The sequence below is a fragment of the Ochotona curzoniae genome, unplaced genomic scaffold (assembly GCF_017591425.1).
Source record: "Ochotona curzoniae isolate NIBS_2020 unplaced genomic scaffold, NIBS_Ocur_1.0 scaffold_4505, whole genome shotgun sequence".
In the NCBI taxonomy this organism is placed as follows: domain Eukaryota; kingdom Metazoa; phylum Chordata; class Mammalia; order Lagomorpha; family Ochotonidae; genus Ochotona; species Ochotona curzoniae.
Genome location: NW_024467118.1, coordinates 14,885,068 through 14,898,781, shown reverse-complemented (window position 1 = coordinate 14,898,781; position 13,714 = coordinate 14,885,068). Strand labels below are relative to the sequence as shown.

At 42.5% G+C, this 13,714-nt stretch overlaps 1 protein-coding gene across 2 annotated transcripts in view; it reads right to left on the bottom strand.

Annotated features, from left to right (window-relative positions):
• ANAPC4 (anaphase promoting complex subunit 4) overlaps positions 1-13,714 on the bottom strand; it is a 33,562-nt gene that overhangs the window by 11,199 nt on the left and 8,649 nt on the right. For both annotated transcript variants that reach the window (XM_040965789.1, XM_040965790.1), the window contains exons 4-16: positions 13,300-13,374; positions 13,139-13,165; positions 13,011-13,055; positions 12,363-12,447; positions 11,704-11,808; positions 9,435-9,518; positions 8,361-8,447; positions 7,279-7,343; positions 6,558-6,600; positions 6,362-6,438; positions 4,970-5,070; positions 4,831-4,882; positions 1,968-2,023 (exon numbers count right to left, since the gene is read on the bottom strand). In XM_040965789.1, coding sequence (XP_040821723.1) covers positions 1,968-2,023; positions 4,831-4,882; positions 4,970-5,070; positions 6,362-6,438; positions 6,558-6,600; positions 7,279-7,343; positions 8,361-8,447; positions 9,435-9,518; positions 11,704-11,808; positions 12,363-12,447; positions 13,011-13,055; positions 13,139-13,165; positions 13,300-13,374 — 902 coding nt within the window. The remainder of the gene's footprint in view (positions 1-1,967; positions 2,024-4,830; positions 4,883-4,969; positions 5,071-6,361; positions 6,439-6,557; positions 6,601-7,278; positions 7,344-8,360; positions 8,448-9,434; positions 9,519-11,703; positions 11,809-12,362; positions 12,448-13,010; positions 13,056-13,138; positions 13,166-13,299; positions 13,375-13,714) is intronic.

The window sequence follows — 13,714 nt, the reverse complement described above, 5'->3', positions numbered from 1 at the left end:
AAGCGACACCAGGTTCCTGTCTCTCAGAGTCCATCACCAGTCCTTCCCTCCACAAGCTTACACAGCAAGACTTCCCTGGCTTTCCTGCCACATGAAGACCTGCTCCACTCTGGTGTGTGCTGCACACACGCACGGTAGCGTGCTTACAAAGCTCACGGGAATCTTACTCAAATACGCATGTTTATATACTCTAAAGTTATGCTTGTTGGTTTTGTCCTTTGAAGTAATGTCCTTTTTGGTGTTAAGATTCATCTAAATGAATATAACTGAATATGTTGTATGTTGCATGTGAACAGGGTCTAAACACATTTCTTCATTGTATTTAGCCAATAATAAGCATATTTGAAGTATCTCCGCAAATGAAGAGTATTTTAGAAGCCATTAATTCAAGAGTTTAAACTGCAAGAGAGATGGGTTGTAATCTAGTCCCATTCACTCAGGTATTCAAGCATCACTTACTGGGTGCTGGAGATAAAGCAATGTACAGAATATACTTTCATACAGCTACTGGTGCCAGAGCCATGAGCACGGCTAGGTGGCCCGTCCCTAGGCCAGTGTGCTCTCCGGGCCGTGTCCTGGTGTAATGACAAGCACCTGGCACTAAATCGCTTACTTCTAACCCTGGCATTTGCATAGTGATCAGAAAGAGCAGAAACTGTCTACATCACCTCCAATAACTCTAAATAAAACAAAACGACTTCAGTCAAAGGAAATAATTTTCAATGGTGTCATTTAATTTTTAGATTACAATTGATTCTAATGAACATCAGGCTATTAAAGAGGCCCACATGCTTGGAATCCTGCCCACCCACTTGGAAGACCAGTTCCTATCTCCTGCCTTAGGCCATCTGGGGAGTGAATCCACGGATAGACGATCTCTCCTTGTCTTTCCTCTTTTCTCTCTCTCTCTAACTCTACATTTCAAATAAATAAATAAATCTTAAAAAAAAAAAAAGAAGAAAAGACTGGCCAGATTACTGCCTTGGTTTCCCATTCTGGCTAACATTGATAATTGTGAGAAAAATCTAAGATTATCAAGTATCTACATCTGCAGATCACACTTGGTTTTTAAGCAAAAGCAATTGCATTAGGCTGAAGAAATACAAAGTCTGAGTTTATAATGTTAGAATTTAAGATGCTAATAGTGTTAAGTCACTTATTTAAGGGATATTAGCACATTGCAAGCAATTTTCCTTTACTTCATTCTATAGTGTTTTGACAAAAGTGATCCACTTGTACACAATGGAGGGAAATGCATGCTTGATTATTTGTCATGAAGGGGTCACAAAAATAGCAGGTAAATGCAGCTGAAAAAAAGTGTACACATGTGTAACCTCAACTCCCTCCCCAAATGCAGACACGGTGGAGACACAGAGGCAGACAAGTGGTGGCGCCCACCCAGCGGGGCTGGTACTCGTGGGAGTGCTAGCAGAACCATCTACTTCTACGTCCCACTGGCGACATGTGTGGCTGGTGACGATTAAGGGTCTGGATGTGCAACGTCACAGCATATTAATCAGTTTACAGTTGCATGTCGCCAGTAGCTACAACAGCAGCCAACACAGATCTGGAAACTGAAAGCTAAAACTTAAGCGAGGAAATTAGCTACTGAAGGAACAGGCTGTTGCCTAACACACAGCAGGGGTTTGGAAACATTACTTCAACCCCAGGACACATCAGGAGGTTTTCCACAACAGGTGAACTACCGTGATAAGAACCACAGGAGCTCCAGATGGGCTTCTGTGTCCCTGTGGGGAGTGGGGCTGGGCTTCCAGAAAGACCAAGGACAGCCACCCACGGGCAGGCGCTGGAGCTGGGAAAGAGCACTGGATGGTGGGTCCTGCTAGCTTTTCTGCCTTTACAAAATTTGAAATTGCATTGGAATAATTAAAATAGTCTAAAATGAGCCTCCCTCAACTTTCTAAAAAGTGACAAAACAAAGAGAATCCTTCATTGAATCAACTTACCCACATACAACCACCGGAAAAATGCCTTGAAGTTTTTCATACTACTATCGATAACTCTACAAAGACAAAAAATAAAAGAAACCAGAAATACATTATGATTTGAGGTTCATATGACACTGTTTAAATGGTCATGGAACACAATCATCTTTGCTGCTTTAAGTCACCCTGAGTGGATGGCATGTAAGCCTGGAGAACAGCAGACTTTAGAAATGAAACACACCTAAGTGTAAGATTTCAAAAAGGGAGCTCTGACTCTCCTAAAAACCACAGCGAACACTCAGACTGTAACTGGTTCCCGGAGCCTTGCCAGAACCGTGCAGGAATCTTTTCTAGCATCCAGCAGAACACCCAGTAGAAAATTCTTTGCTTACTTTGCAAATATATCAGAAAAAAAAAGTTTTTTGTTTTTTAGCATTATTCTCATGTTTTTAAAAAATACTGATTAAAAAATGCCTCAAGAAAAAATCATCTCTATAGAAAAATTTTCCTATGTCACTGCCCTTGATATTAAAAGACATTATATTTGGAATTTCATTTTTTATTTTGATGATAATAGACTTCAAAATTTTAATTTCCTTGTGGTTTATATAAATGTGCCTTTTCCTCAAATTAACTGTTACAGATGGTGAGGTATTCTTTTAAACAGAGAAGGCTGCAATTTTTAAAACGTTTTTTCAAGCTCCCATCTGTAGGACAATGACTCCAAGCATTTCCCCTTCCTGAGTCTCAAAGCCTTTCCAAGCATTAGTTTGCCTGATACTATTGGTTTTGGGGTTGGTATTGGTGAGTTGGCATTAACCTTCTGTACTAAAATACCTGAAATAAAAATGCCACATTTCTCATGTTACCAAGCCATATTATCAACCCTCTACAGCAAGAATAAGAAACAATTATTAATTAATTTTTACAATCAGTGATATCTCCTACACCCCAGGCAACCAAGCTAACTTCTAAATTCTCATATTCTCAGTTTCTCCAACTGTAACCTAAGGTCATAATAGTACATTTTACATATTTGAAAGGAGAAAAAAGTTAAATGATACCTTCATTCACATTGAAACATGCTATTTTATATTTGTCTCAATAAACATCCTGAACCAAAAAATACTTTGCAATACAGGAAACACAATGTGATCTGTCCTCTTGCTTTGTCTTCTGAGCACAAGTCTCTACAGCCTTGTAATACTGCCCTGAAGAGAACATGAATAGGAGAGAGCAGAACAATCAAAAAGGAAGAGAAACAGGTTTCAGAACCATCAAGGACTGATGGCGGATGGACTGGTGACCGACAGACGGCAGAAGCCACTAGCCAGACACAGACTGGGCAGCTGGAATAGAGACAGCCACCCCATAGACCTTAGAAATGCCAGGCTCCAAACGAGTTATCAGGGTGCTGGGTGGGACTGGGCACAGGAGAGCTCTCAATGTGAAAACTGCTCAGCTTTGTTGCTTGAATCAACTGGGAAGGGTTCAGGCTGTGTGATGTGGGCCTCAGCAATCCAAAGGCAAGGCCTGAACACCCTGGGGCACACATGCTAGCGTCTGCTCTTGCCTGCCTGCGCCGAGGCCTCGTGAACAAACATGAGGGAATGACCAAGCACCATGTTATGCGAAGCAAGCTGCCAGCAGATGGAGAAGTGAGCCAGGCCGTGGAGATCATGCAGGCAACAACAGAGGCCTGAAGAGAAACCCAAACTACATCCTCAGAGCAAAGTCACCAGATGCCACAGCCACAAGACGGGAAAAGATCTGAGAAGCAGAACACCTTAGGAAGTGACAGGGCAAGCGGGCCTGTTGTAATGGTCCAGATCGACAGTCTTGTCCTCCAGCCCTCCCCACCTAGATATGAGTTCACTCCCAGACCTGATCTCTATACCAAATGCCACCCTCCATAGTCTTACATGCAAGACATTTTTTTTCATGCAAGACATTTTCACCGACCAGCCATCTCCTATCTGCCCAGCGGCCTCTCTACACAAAAGGACAACCTGTGCCTCCACAAGACACATTGTCCATTGGTTCTAGCACCTTCATGGTCTCTCATGCCCCTTTTCCTCAGGGCTCTTATTCTCTCCTAAACTAGTCCACATCTGAGGGCATCACTTTACTCATACCACTGCCTAACTTCACTCTGAGCCTGGGAAGTCTAGCTGCTCACCTGCTCTGTGCCCCACTTCCTCAGCAGGCCCTGCCCACCATGTTCGCTGGCCTCATATCGCTGGCTTCAGGGAACACTAACCAAGTACCGACAGTGCTACCTGCAGCCCTCCCGGGCCCCAATGTCCTCTTTATTTTCAGGGTTATCTATATTTATCTATGTGAAATTATCTCAAACAAGCTGTGCAAAGAATCTAGTAAATTCAAACTCACTCCCCTCACCTCCTCATACCTGTTCCGCCCAAGTACCCCCCCTAAACTTGTAATTATCCATGACTCCACACTTGATCTTAGCCAAAAGGCCAAGAAGTGATACAAATGCAAAAACTCATCTTAAGAGAATCAAAGGGCTAGCATTGTGGGGCATACCAACAATGCCAGCACCCTGTGTGGGCACTGGTTTGAGTCCCATATGCTGATACCCAATCCAGCTTCTTGCTACTGTGCTTGGGAAAGCAGCAGATGACCCAAGTTCTTGGTCCCTGGCTTCAGCCTGGCCCAGCCCCGGCCACTGCAGCGCTGGGCAGTGAATCAGTACATGGAAGATGGATCTCTTTCTCCCTCTCCCCATTTTTTCCTCTCTGTAACTTTGGCTGTTGAAAAAAATAAATACATCTCAAGAAGCATGACAACTTCAGGGTCTTATAAGCGAAAAGTAATTATACACATTCTCAGATTAACAATTCCAGGAATCTCCACTACTTACTGGAGAAGTTCGTTGGCCTTAAGTATGAAAGAACCCACAGCAGTGATAGCATCTAAAGGACAGAAATAAATATCACTTACTAAATGAGTAAATGAGTAAGCTGTATTTAATGTAGTCTACTGAAAAGTGAAATCCCTACCTTCAATGCCTGCGGCATCCAGGCCAAGGGGTTCATATTTCTGTTTCCATGAAGCCATTCCTTTCAATTCACTCAAATGGTACAACAGAGACTCGGAGCCACTGTGAGAATAAGGCAGAACGGAATATCAGCACCATCACCAAGGTGGCAAGCAGCATCTGGCTGGGCTGGACATTCCTGCATTTGCAGAAAACTCCAATTTTCCTTCTGTGAGAAACAATCCTCTCTTAAAACCTTTCCTAAAGACTGCAGCAAAATCATTTGGTCATCATGACTAGTGGAATGAACACGTGACCTAAAGATTAAACTGCAAGATGATCAAACCACTAGCTCTGGCCCTTCGCCATTTTGTTCACCCAACAACTACAAATTCAACATTCAAAAAATGCTTCTTGAGCTCTGACTTCAGGGCGGGCACTGTGCCCGGCAGTGGGGACTTCATGGCAAACCAACTAAGCCCTCATGGCGCCAACTGGGTATGAGGGAGACAGTCACGTGGTGCATTCTCCTATTCAAACAGCCGTCTGGAGGACAACGCACAGGCTGCAGGAGCAGCAGAGGCACCTGAGGCATGGCAGGGGTCAGGGAGGCCTCTGTGAAGGAGTTAACCAGAGCTGAGGGCAAGTGGAGAGCAAGGCAGCAGAGCAGCGGACAGGGAGCGGATGCCACAGGGCACGAGTGTGGGCAGGGCAGATGGCCAGGTATGTTAACGGTCATGCAAAGGTCTCAGAGTGAGAAACATGGTGACATCCCCGAGGGGACTGACACCCGAGGCACACCGTGGACGGAAGACGTCAGTCCGGAGGATGTGGCAGTGAGCCAAGGGAGCAGTGATGGCAGCTAGGGAGAGGCATACAGTCTAAAGAGGCTTATCAAAATTTAAATCAAACGCTTGGCTCCCATATGCAAACTGCTGCACTCAAATTGGCTGTGGACAGAAACAGTTTTAGGAGCAAATCCTGATTCTGACACTGAGTAATTCCAGGCCAGCCATATAAAGCATCTGAAACTCAGGTTCCCACTTGTGCAGATGAGGATAACCCTAGTGCATACCTGGTAAAGGTGTTAAACAAAAAGGTACACCAAGTGCTCTGGAATCAGTCAAATTACATATAAACACACTAATTTCACTGCTCACAAAAGGTTCTATGTCCAATTCCAAACACACTTTGTGCTTGTTTGAGTGAAAAAAAGGCCCAGGGGATCTTGTCTCATGAAGAGACTCCAGACACTACTTCATAAAGCAGACTCTCGGGTTCACCAAGACTCCTCCCATGTGCCAAGGCAGTAACGGAGACAGAAAAGGCTGAAAGCAGTGTCAAGTGTGGGAGAGAAGACCAGTGCCATGCGCGTGTGGATGCGATACCAGGAAATTCTACATCACCTTCATACCTCTGCAAGTGACTTATAACCAATTTCTGTATACTGGAATATGATGACTCTATAGACTGGCCAAGCTTTTTTAGACCCTAATTAAGAGGAAAAAATACATTTAGCATTCAATTTGGATACCATGTGCTATTCAAAACAAAACAAAAGCTACGAATGTGTTCACAGCTATTTAAATACACAGGTGCTTGAATTGTACCTTTACTGTTAACTGGTTCATTAAGAGGGTCTGAAGTTCAGCACTAGAATGAAAAATAAGAATTTTTAGTCATTTCTATATTCAAAATATGAATCTATCATTTTTAAACCTTCAAAACTTCCAAGTGCAAACAAGATTTTGAAATCAAATAAAAAGAAATAGCTCAACAGTTAAGAACTTTGTTGTACTCCCAAAGCAATAGGAGAAACAACAACAAACACTAAGCCAAGTCACAAGCAGACTCGAACACAGCTGAGGATGCCCTGTGCACTAACATGGCGTTTCAGATCCACAGGGAAGGGCAAGCTCAAGAACTACACGGTGTTCACCCAAATAGTAGTGATGGGGAAGAAGTTAGCTTTCCAGTGCATACAACCAAGTAAATTAGGAACACAGAAAAGCAATAAAACAGAATACAGAATAATCTTTGAATGCCTTTAGAAACAGAAAATGTCCTTTTTTTAAAAGCGTAGCAGCAGGTACATAAAGAAAAAGATTGGCTTGACTACAATATTTTAAAAATTTTCATATACATAAAAAATACACACAAACAAAATGATCACATTTTTAGTACACAGAAAAGCCTCAAAAGACATACTCTTTTCGGTTCTTATGTTCTAGGATTTTCTATAAAGAGTAAGTATACATTATTTTTGAAATAATTACTATTTAAAAACAACAAAGAAGGGAGGAAGAAGTGCACTGAACCCGAGCTCACTACCTTGCCTTCCCCCACAGCAGCAGATGCATGAATTCATCCTGCACTGAGGTGGTTGTGTTCTTTTCCTAGACAAAACAGTAATGGTGATACATATTTTTGAAATTATAAGCACATTTACAATGATAGGAACACGACTCTTTGCCTCAACTCCGCGCCAGGCTCATATTTAAATTGGCCCTGTGAATCTCCAATGCCTGTCCTTATTTCCCAGCCCTACCAAGTCACATCCACGGGGTCCTGTGTTACAGGACTGGCGGTCAGTATGGCAATGCTGAAGGGTGGAATTGTTAAGGAGTGAAGCCAAGTGAGAGGTGGTGAGGTCGCTGTGGGGGGGTGCAGGCCTCTGAAGAGACTGAAGTAGCTCTTGCGGGACCATGTTTCCCTGAGCGTGTTCATGATGGTAAGACAAACCTGACTGCCCCATTCCCTGTCTCTCCACGGGATCCCTCTTGCACATGAGCCTGCTATGATGCCTCCCACCATTAGGCCCTCCTCACAGAGACTGAACAAATGAGGTCAGCCAATCTTGGGCTTTTCAGCATCTAAAACCGAGAGCTCCACAGACTTCTCTTTGCACACTACTCTGCCTCAGGCATTCTGTTACAGCAGTGGGAAAGCGACTAATACAGAACTCTTTTGCAAACCTTCCAAAGAAAGCAGTGAGGTTAGAAAAAGCCATTTGAATAAAGCTCATGAGCTTAGCTGATGCAAATCTGAGTGATTTTTCTTATACAATGCATAAATACAGATGCTATGCATTCCTCCACTTACTTATCTGAGGGGCAAATAGAGTACAAGCTCTCATCCACTGGCTCTCTCTGCAAATGTCTGCAATGGCTTGGGTTGGGCTGACAGCGCAGCCCAGAGCCAGGAAGACAATCCGGAGCCCCCATGTGGGTGGCAGGAACCCAGTTACAGGAATCATCATTGCCACCTCCCAGGATCCACATTAGCAGGAAGCTGGAGTCAGGAGCCGAAGGTGGATCCAGACCCAGGCACTGCTGTACTTGATGAGCCTGAACCCGAGGCCGGATGCCCAGTGCGTTCTTTAACTCTGCCCGCGGAGGTTTCACTGACATTACCTGTACAAACTTAGTGAGACGAGAATCCATCTGCATGAGGATTTCTTCCCAAGCTTCACACATACATGTCAGCGACAAGTTTATATACTATTAAAAGAGATTTAATAAAAATATTTAAGTTAAAACGTTCATTAAATATTTCTTATTGCTTAATATTTCCGAGAAATTCAGAATTTACTTTCAATTATACTTTTAACTCAATTAAGCCCAAGAAAAACAGAAGATGATAACACTTTGTAATTACTTAACTATGAAAAAAAAGATTCTTGGGACATTCACAATGAAACATTCATAAATTAGGTTTGTACCTGGTAAAACAAATAATCCTAATATTTTTGGATAGTGTCTTTCCATGTATACTGTCAACCTGTTGGTCTAGCCAGCTACTCCGAAGACTTTCAACACTGAGTGGATGAATGAATGACAGAACAAGTAACATGGTCACGGTTCTTCACGGCTCCCCCTTCCAGATAGAGAGTTCTCTTCCTCAGCCCTAGAACCCGGGCTGGCCTTGGAGCCCACTCTAGTACAACATGGCGGAAATGACCCTGTTGTGTGTCTGCTACCACTGTCCTGTGAGGATGAGCCTGTGGGCTGGCTTGCTAGAAGGTGGGGAGTGGGCAGGTGGAACACAGACATGACATCAACAGCCAGGGACACTCAGTTACCGCAACCAAGAGGAGCTGAGATTAGCTGACCCACCCTGATCTCCAAAACCTTCTAGCTAAATCCCACCCAAACCACCAACTTACATAACTGTAAGCTAATTTGGGGTTGGTTTGTTCTAAAAACAAACAAACAAACAAAAAGCTATCTCATAGGAAGTATGCACTTCCTTTGCAATTAAACGTATATTGTATTTTATTTGGGGGAATATTTTAAAAGATTTAAGTTGACTTTTCTTTTCTTTTAAATGTGGCAAATAGGGCTCAATGGAAGCACAATCTTAGTTTTCTTTTTTGCTTAATAAGATTACCACTATACATCCCTACTACAGAAAGCATCACAAAATAAAATCCTGAAGTCCTTCCTGATGATTACAGTAAGTACATCAAACAAGCTGTAGACACATACCTGTAAAAGAGCTGAAATGTGTGTAAACTTCCTGGCCATGCGAGTTACTTCAGGTAAGAAAGAGTATAGCAGATTGGTTTCAAGCTGTAAAACCAAGAGAACAAAGTGAATCAACCAGATATACTTGCTGCTTTTGAAGAGAACTCTGTGCTGACCAGCTTAAAAATAAAAAATCCCACAATTCTGAAAAAACGTCTGTCTCTAACTAGCGTCCAGCAGGTTATGTCGGAGTTGGGCTGCCTGTGAGCGTAACCAAGGACTCAAGTCTTGGGATTTCCTCACCTGTGGGTAAGAACACAGGTCACTTGGGATCATCAACCTCCCTATGTAGCTAAAAGCATACGGAATAATCTATTTTATAACATAATTCTGAGGATATTTAAATAGGATAATTATGTGTAAAAACTTGAAGTATAGTAATTAAGTATTATTAGTAAGAATAGGAACACTATCTCAACAACATGTGAGTTGTATGCAAATAACACTTGTCATTAGGAGCCATCTTTCACACTGAGAGTGCATATGCCTTACAGTTCAGGACACCTGCATCCTGCAGCAGTGCCTGGAGTTAACAACTAATGCACAGACTCGACAGCAGTGACGCCAGTCCACGTGGCTGTGCTCTTGTCACATAGGTGGGAAGCCAGATTGAGTTCCTAGCTCCCAGCTTCAGCCTGGCCCAGCCCTGACCATCACAGGCATTTGGGCAGTGAGCCAAAGGACGAGCACTGTCTCTCCATATGTCTCTCTGCCTCTCAACCAAAAATAAAACATTAAAATTCGATTGCAAATTTCACAGAAACAGAGACTTATTCCATTACAGCCCACGTGGAATCCCAGCAGTCAGGTTCACAGAACCTGAAGAACAGCAAATATGAACATTAACACAGTGCATTTTGAATTGAGAGCCTTCTGATCTTCTGGATCCAGTGGCTACTGAAAGGCATTACACGTCACTTTTTTAACAACTTTTTTGTTCTACTTTTGTTTGGTTGTTTATGTCACTGAGGGGCTGGGTTTCTAAAATATGACTGCTCACCTGTACATTTTTGTTTTCGTCTTATTTAAGACACAGAAAGACAGAGACAGATAGAGTGTGATCTTCCATTGCTGGTTCAATCTCCAAAATGTCCCTACCAGCCAGGGCTGGGCCAGGTTCTAGCCAAGAGCCTGGACCTCTACTGAGGTCTCCCACATGGGTATCAGGGACCCAATCACTCGAGCCCATATCTGCTGCCTCCCAGGATGCATGGTAGGCGGCAGCTGGCTGAGAAGCAGAGTAGCCAGGATCCCGGCGAGGCACTCTAATACAGTGGGGGTACCTCAAGCAACAACTTTACTGCCACAACAAATGAACCGCCCCTAGATGTTTAAGATGCAAATTTTCGAGAGACTTCTTTGGAAGGCAACACTGTGATCGAACTACTCTACAGCAGCTCAGTTCTTTCGATGTACAATGCAAACACCACAGGGTAATACAGGCATCACCAGTGGATGTGACCATGTAACACCAGAAGCAATGTGCTGGTGAAGAGTGCAGACCCTCAAGGCAGACTGTCCAGAATCACTGTCCAGTTCTCTAGTTCCACCATTTTACTGTGAGGCCAGAAAACGGAGGAAAATGATAATACCTACCTACTAGGCGCTGTAAGGATTCCAATGAATTATAGGCACCTGGCACATACTAACATATCAGTACTAGTCTTTATTATTATTAGGCATGGAATCCTAAGAGAAAAATTGGTATAGCAAGCAATTAACGTGGCTATAAACAGATTAGCAAAATATTATTTCTATGAAAATTAAATCAGAGCACAAGAAAAATGAAATGGTATCTATTATAATAGAATCCAACATGGAAGACTTGGAAATTTCAAGTAGATCTAGTTTGTTCTTTATTTTTGCTATCTGAGAAGCAGAGAGATAGCGAAAGGGAAAGCTCCCACTGTTGGTCCACTCCCCACTGCCTACAATGGCCAGGGCTGGGCCAGGGCTGAAGCAGAAAGGCAGACCCTTCTCCAGGTCTCCTTCCTGGAGATGCAGTCACTGGAGCCATCTCCCTGCCTCCCTGTGACAGCACTAACATCCTGGAATCAGGAGCCAGAGACAGGACTTAATCCCTAGCACCTCAATATGGGAAATACAGGCATTGTCACTGCTAGAGTACAAGCCTGCCCTGATTTAAGACTACCAGAATACAGTGAAATAAAGATCACAAGACCCTATTAAATATACATTCACTCTACTGCTGTTGAGCGCCAGTACTCACCTGAAAGTACGACACCTCTGAAGCCCCATCAGCAGACACCTCTGTGACCACGGATAATGACTTCAGGTCACTTGACAGACACAGTGCGAGACACGTGCCAGCGATCTGCAAAAGAGTTACCCCCAGCCAGTTCCGTTTAGCATTACTGTTAGGCTGCCTCTGCATATAGCACAGAATGTAAGAACTCCCATACAAGTCTTAAGAAGCACGTTAACTCCTGGCTTCTGACACATATTGGTGGGAAGGGAAGGCGGGAGTCTGCCAGCAAAGTCTTTACTAGTGACAGGACACAGACACTCTGCTTGCTGACTCCTCCCCACCAAGGCTCTCATCAGAAGCTAGAGAAGCAATTAGTTCACACAGTCCACGGTGCTTGCTGCGATTCTGCTAGCCTCCACACTGATCACGTTCCAACCACACAGGATAGTGCCAGTCTCTCACAGGCTGGCACACATTCATCATAACCAAGTGTATTATACTACTCTGTCTGTTCAAGGAAAACAAATTCCACCAATAGCCTCTGAACTCCACTGCTTCATCCCAGTAAGAAAACTATCCTCTGGTCACTTATGGATGAATAACTGCTACCGGAAACTGAAGAAAACCAAAAATGAGTTAGGTACTAGAAACCATGGAGACAATTTTACAGACAAACTTACCCCTGTGACTCGAGCAATTTTGAACATCCCATAAGCATAAAGTTCAATAAATCCAGAGCTCCCTCCAAGGACAAGAATATTAAGCCTAAAAACAATGCATCCAGGTGAGGACACTCAGCAACAGAGACAACTGTGCTCTAAATTCCAGCTGAGCTGTGACCGCTCTCTTTCCTTGGCAGCCACGAGTTGCCCTACAGGGCAAGGGAGATGCCAAACCCACCCACCACCATTAAGCAGCCAGGCTGTCAGCCTCATTCCTCTCTTCTCAAAAGAACAATGCAAACTTCCTCAACTCGCATAAAACAAACTCAGTTGGCAGTAAAATAACACGTCATTTTAACAGCTGCACTCTCAGTAGCAAAACAACCGTATTTCCAGTTAACATAAAGTGCTAACAGCTTTATCACAGCTATCATGCTAACTACACCTATGAACTTAAACAACTTAAATGCTAAAGTTAACATTTTACAAACTTCTACCCTTGTCTGCATGCTCTTAAGCAAATGTACAAATAGTATTAGAGTATGACAAATGAAAGCCTACATAATAAAAAAGACAGTGTTAACATCTGTATATATTGTTCGGAGGTGTTAATATTTACAATCATCCAACCTAACCCAGATGTAGTTACAATCTCTGTAAATTTACCTGACATCTCCCAAGAGCTTAATTATTTCGTCAGAATTTTCTTCACTAAAACATAAAAATACATCGGGTCATCTTTTAATTCATTCAAATGATAAAATTATTATATATGAAAACAAGGCATATCTTACCTAAATATTTTTGAGGTGTTGCTGTAACTAGAAGAAGACAGAGACTTGATTAAAATTACTTTTAATAAAAAATATTTTTAAAGACATAGAAGAAAACTAACTATTTAAATTAGAAGAAAGCGAAATCTGTAAGACTAATTCTGAAAAAAACTGCTACTTACTTTTTTGGTAACGTAGGTAGTTTAGGTAAGAGAAGATTTGATTCATCCTCCGCATTATAAAAAGATGTCAAAACACTACAAAGAAAAAAATAAGCACTATGAAGCATGAAAGAGTCTACACGTCTTCCATTAGAAAATGTAAATCTTTGAAAAGGATGCTCAGTGGTATAACATTACCCACCGAAATGCTACAACTACTTTCCTCTTTTAAGAATCACTATAGCAATCACAAATGGAAAACAATTAGAAATTCTTCCACCAACATTATATTTATAGGAATGAATAATTTTCTCAGTGTCTGAAATGTTTTCAATATTCACAAATTGAGAATTCATGATTTGTCAACTTTTACTTAGGAATTCACACGGAACATGCTGAGTTCTCAAAATAACTGTAATGCACACTATAATTCCTG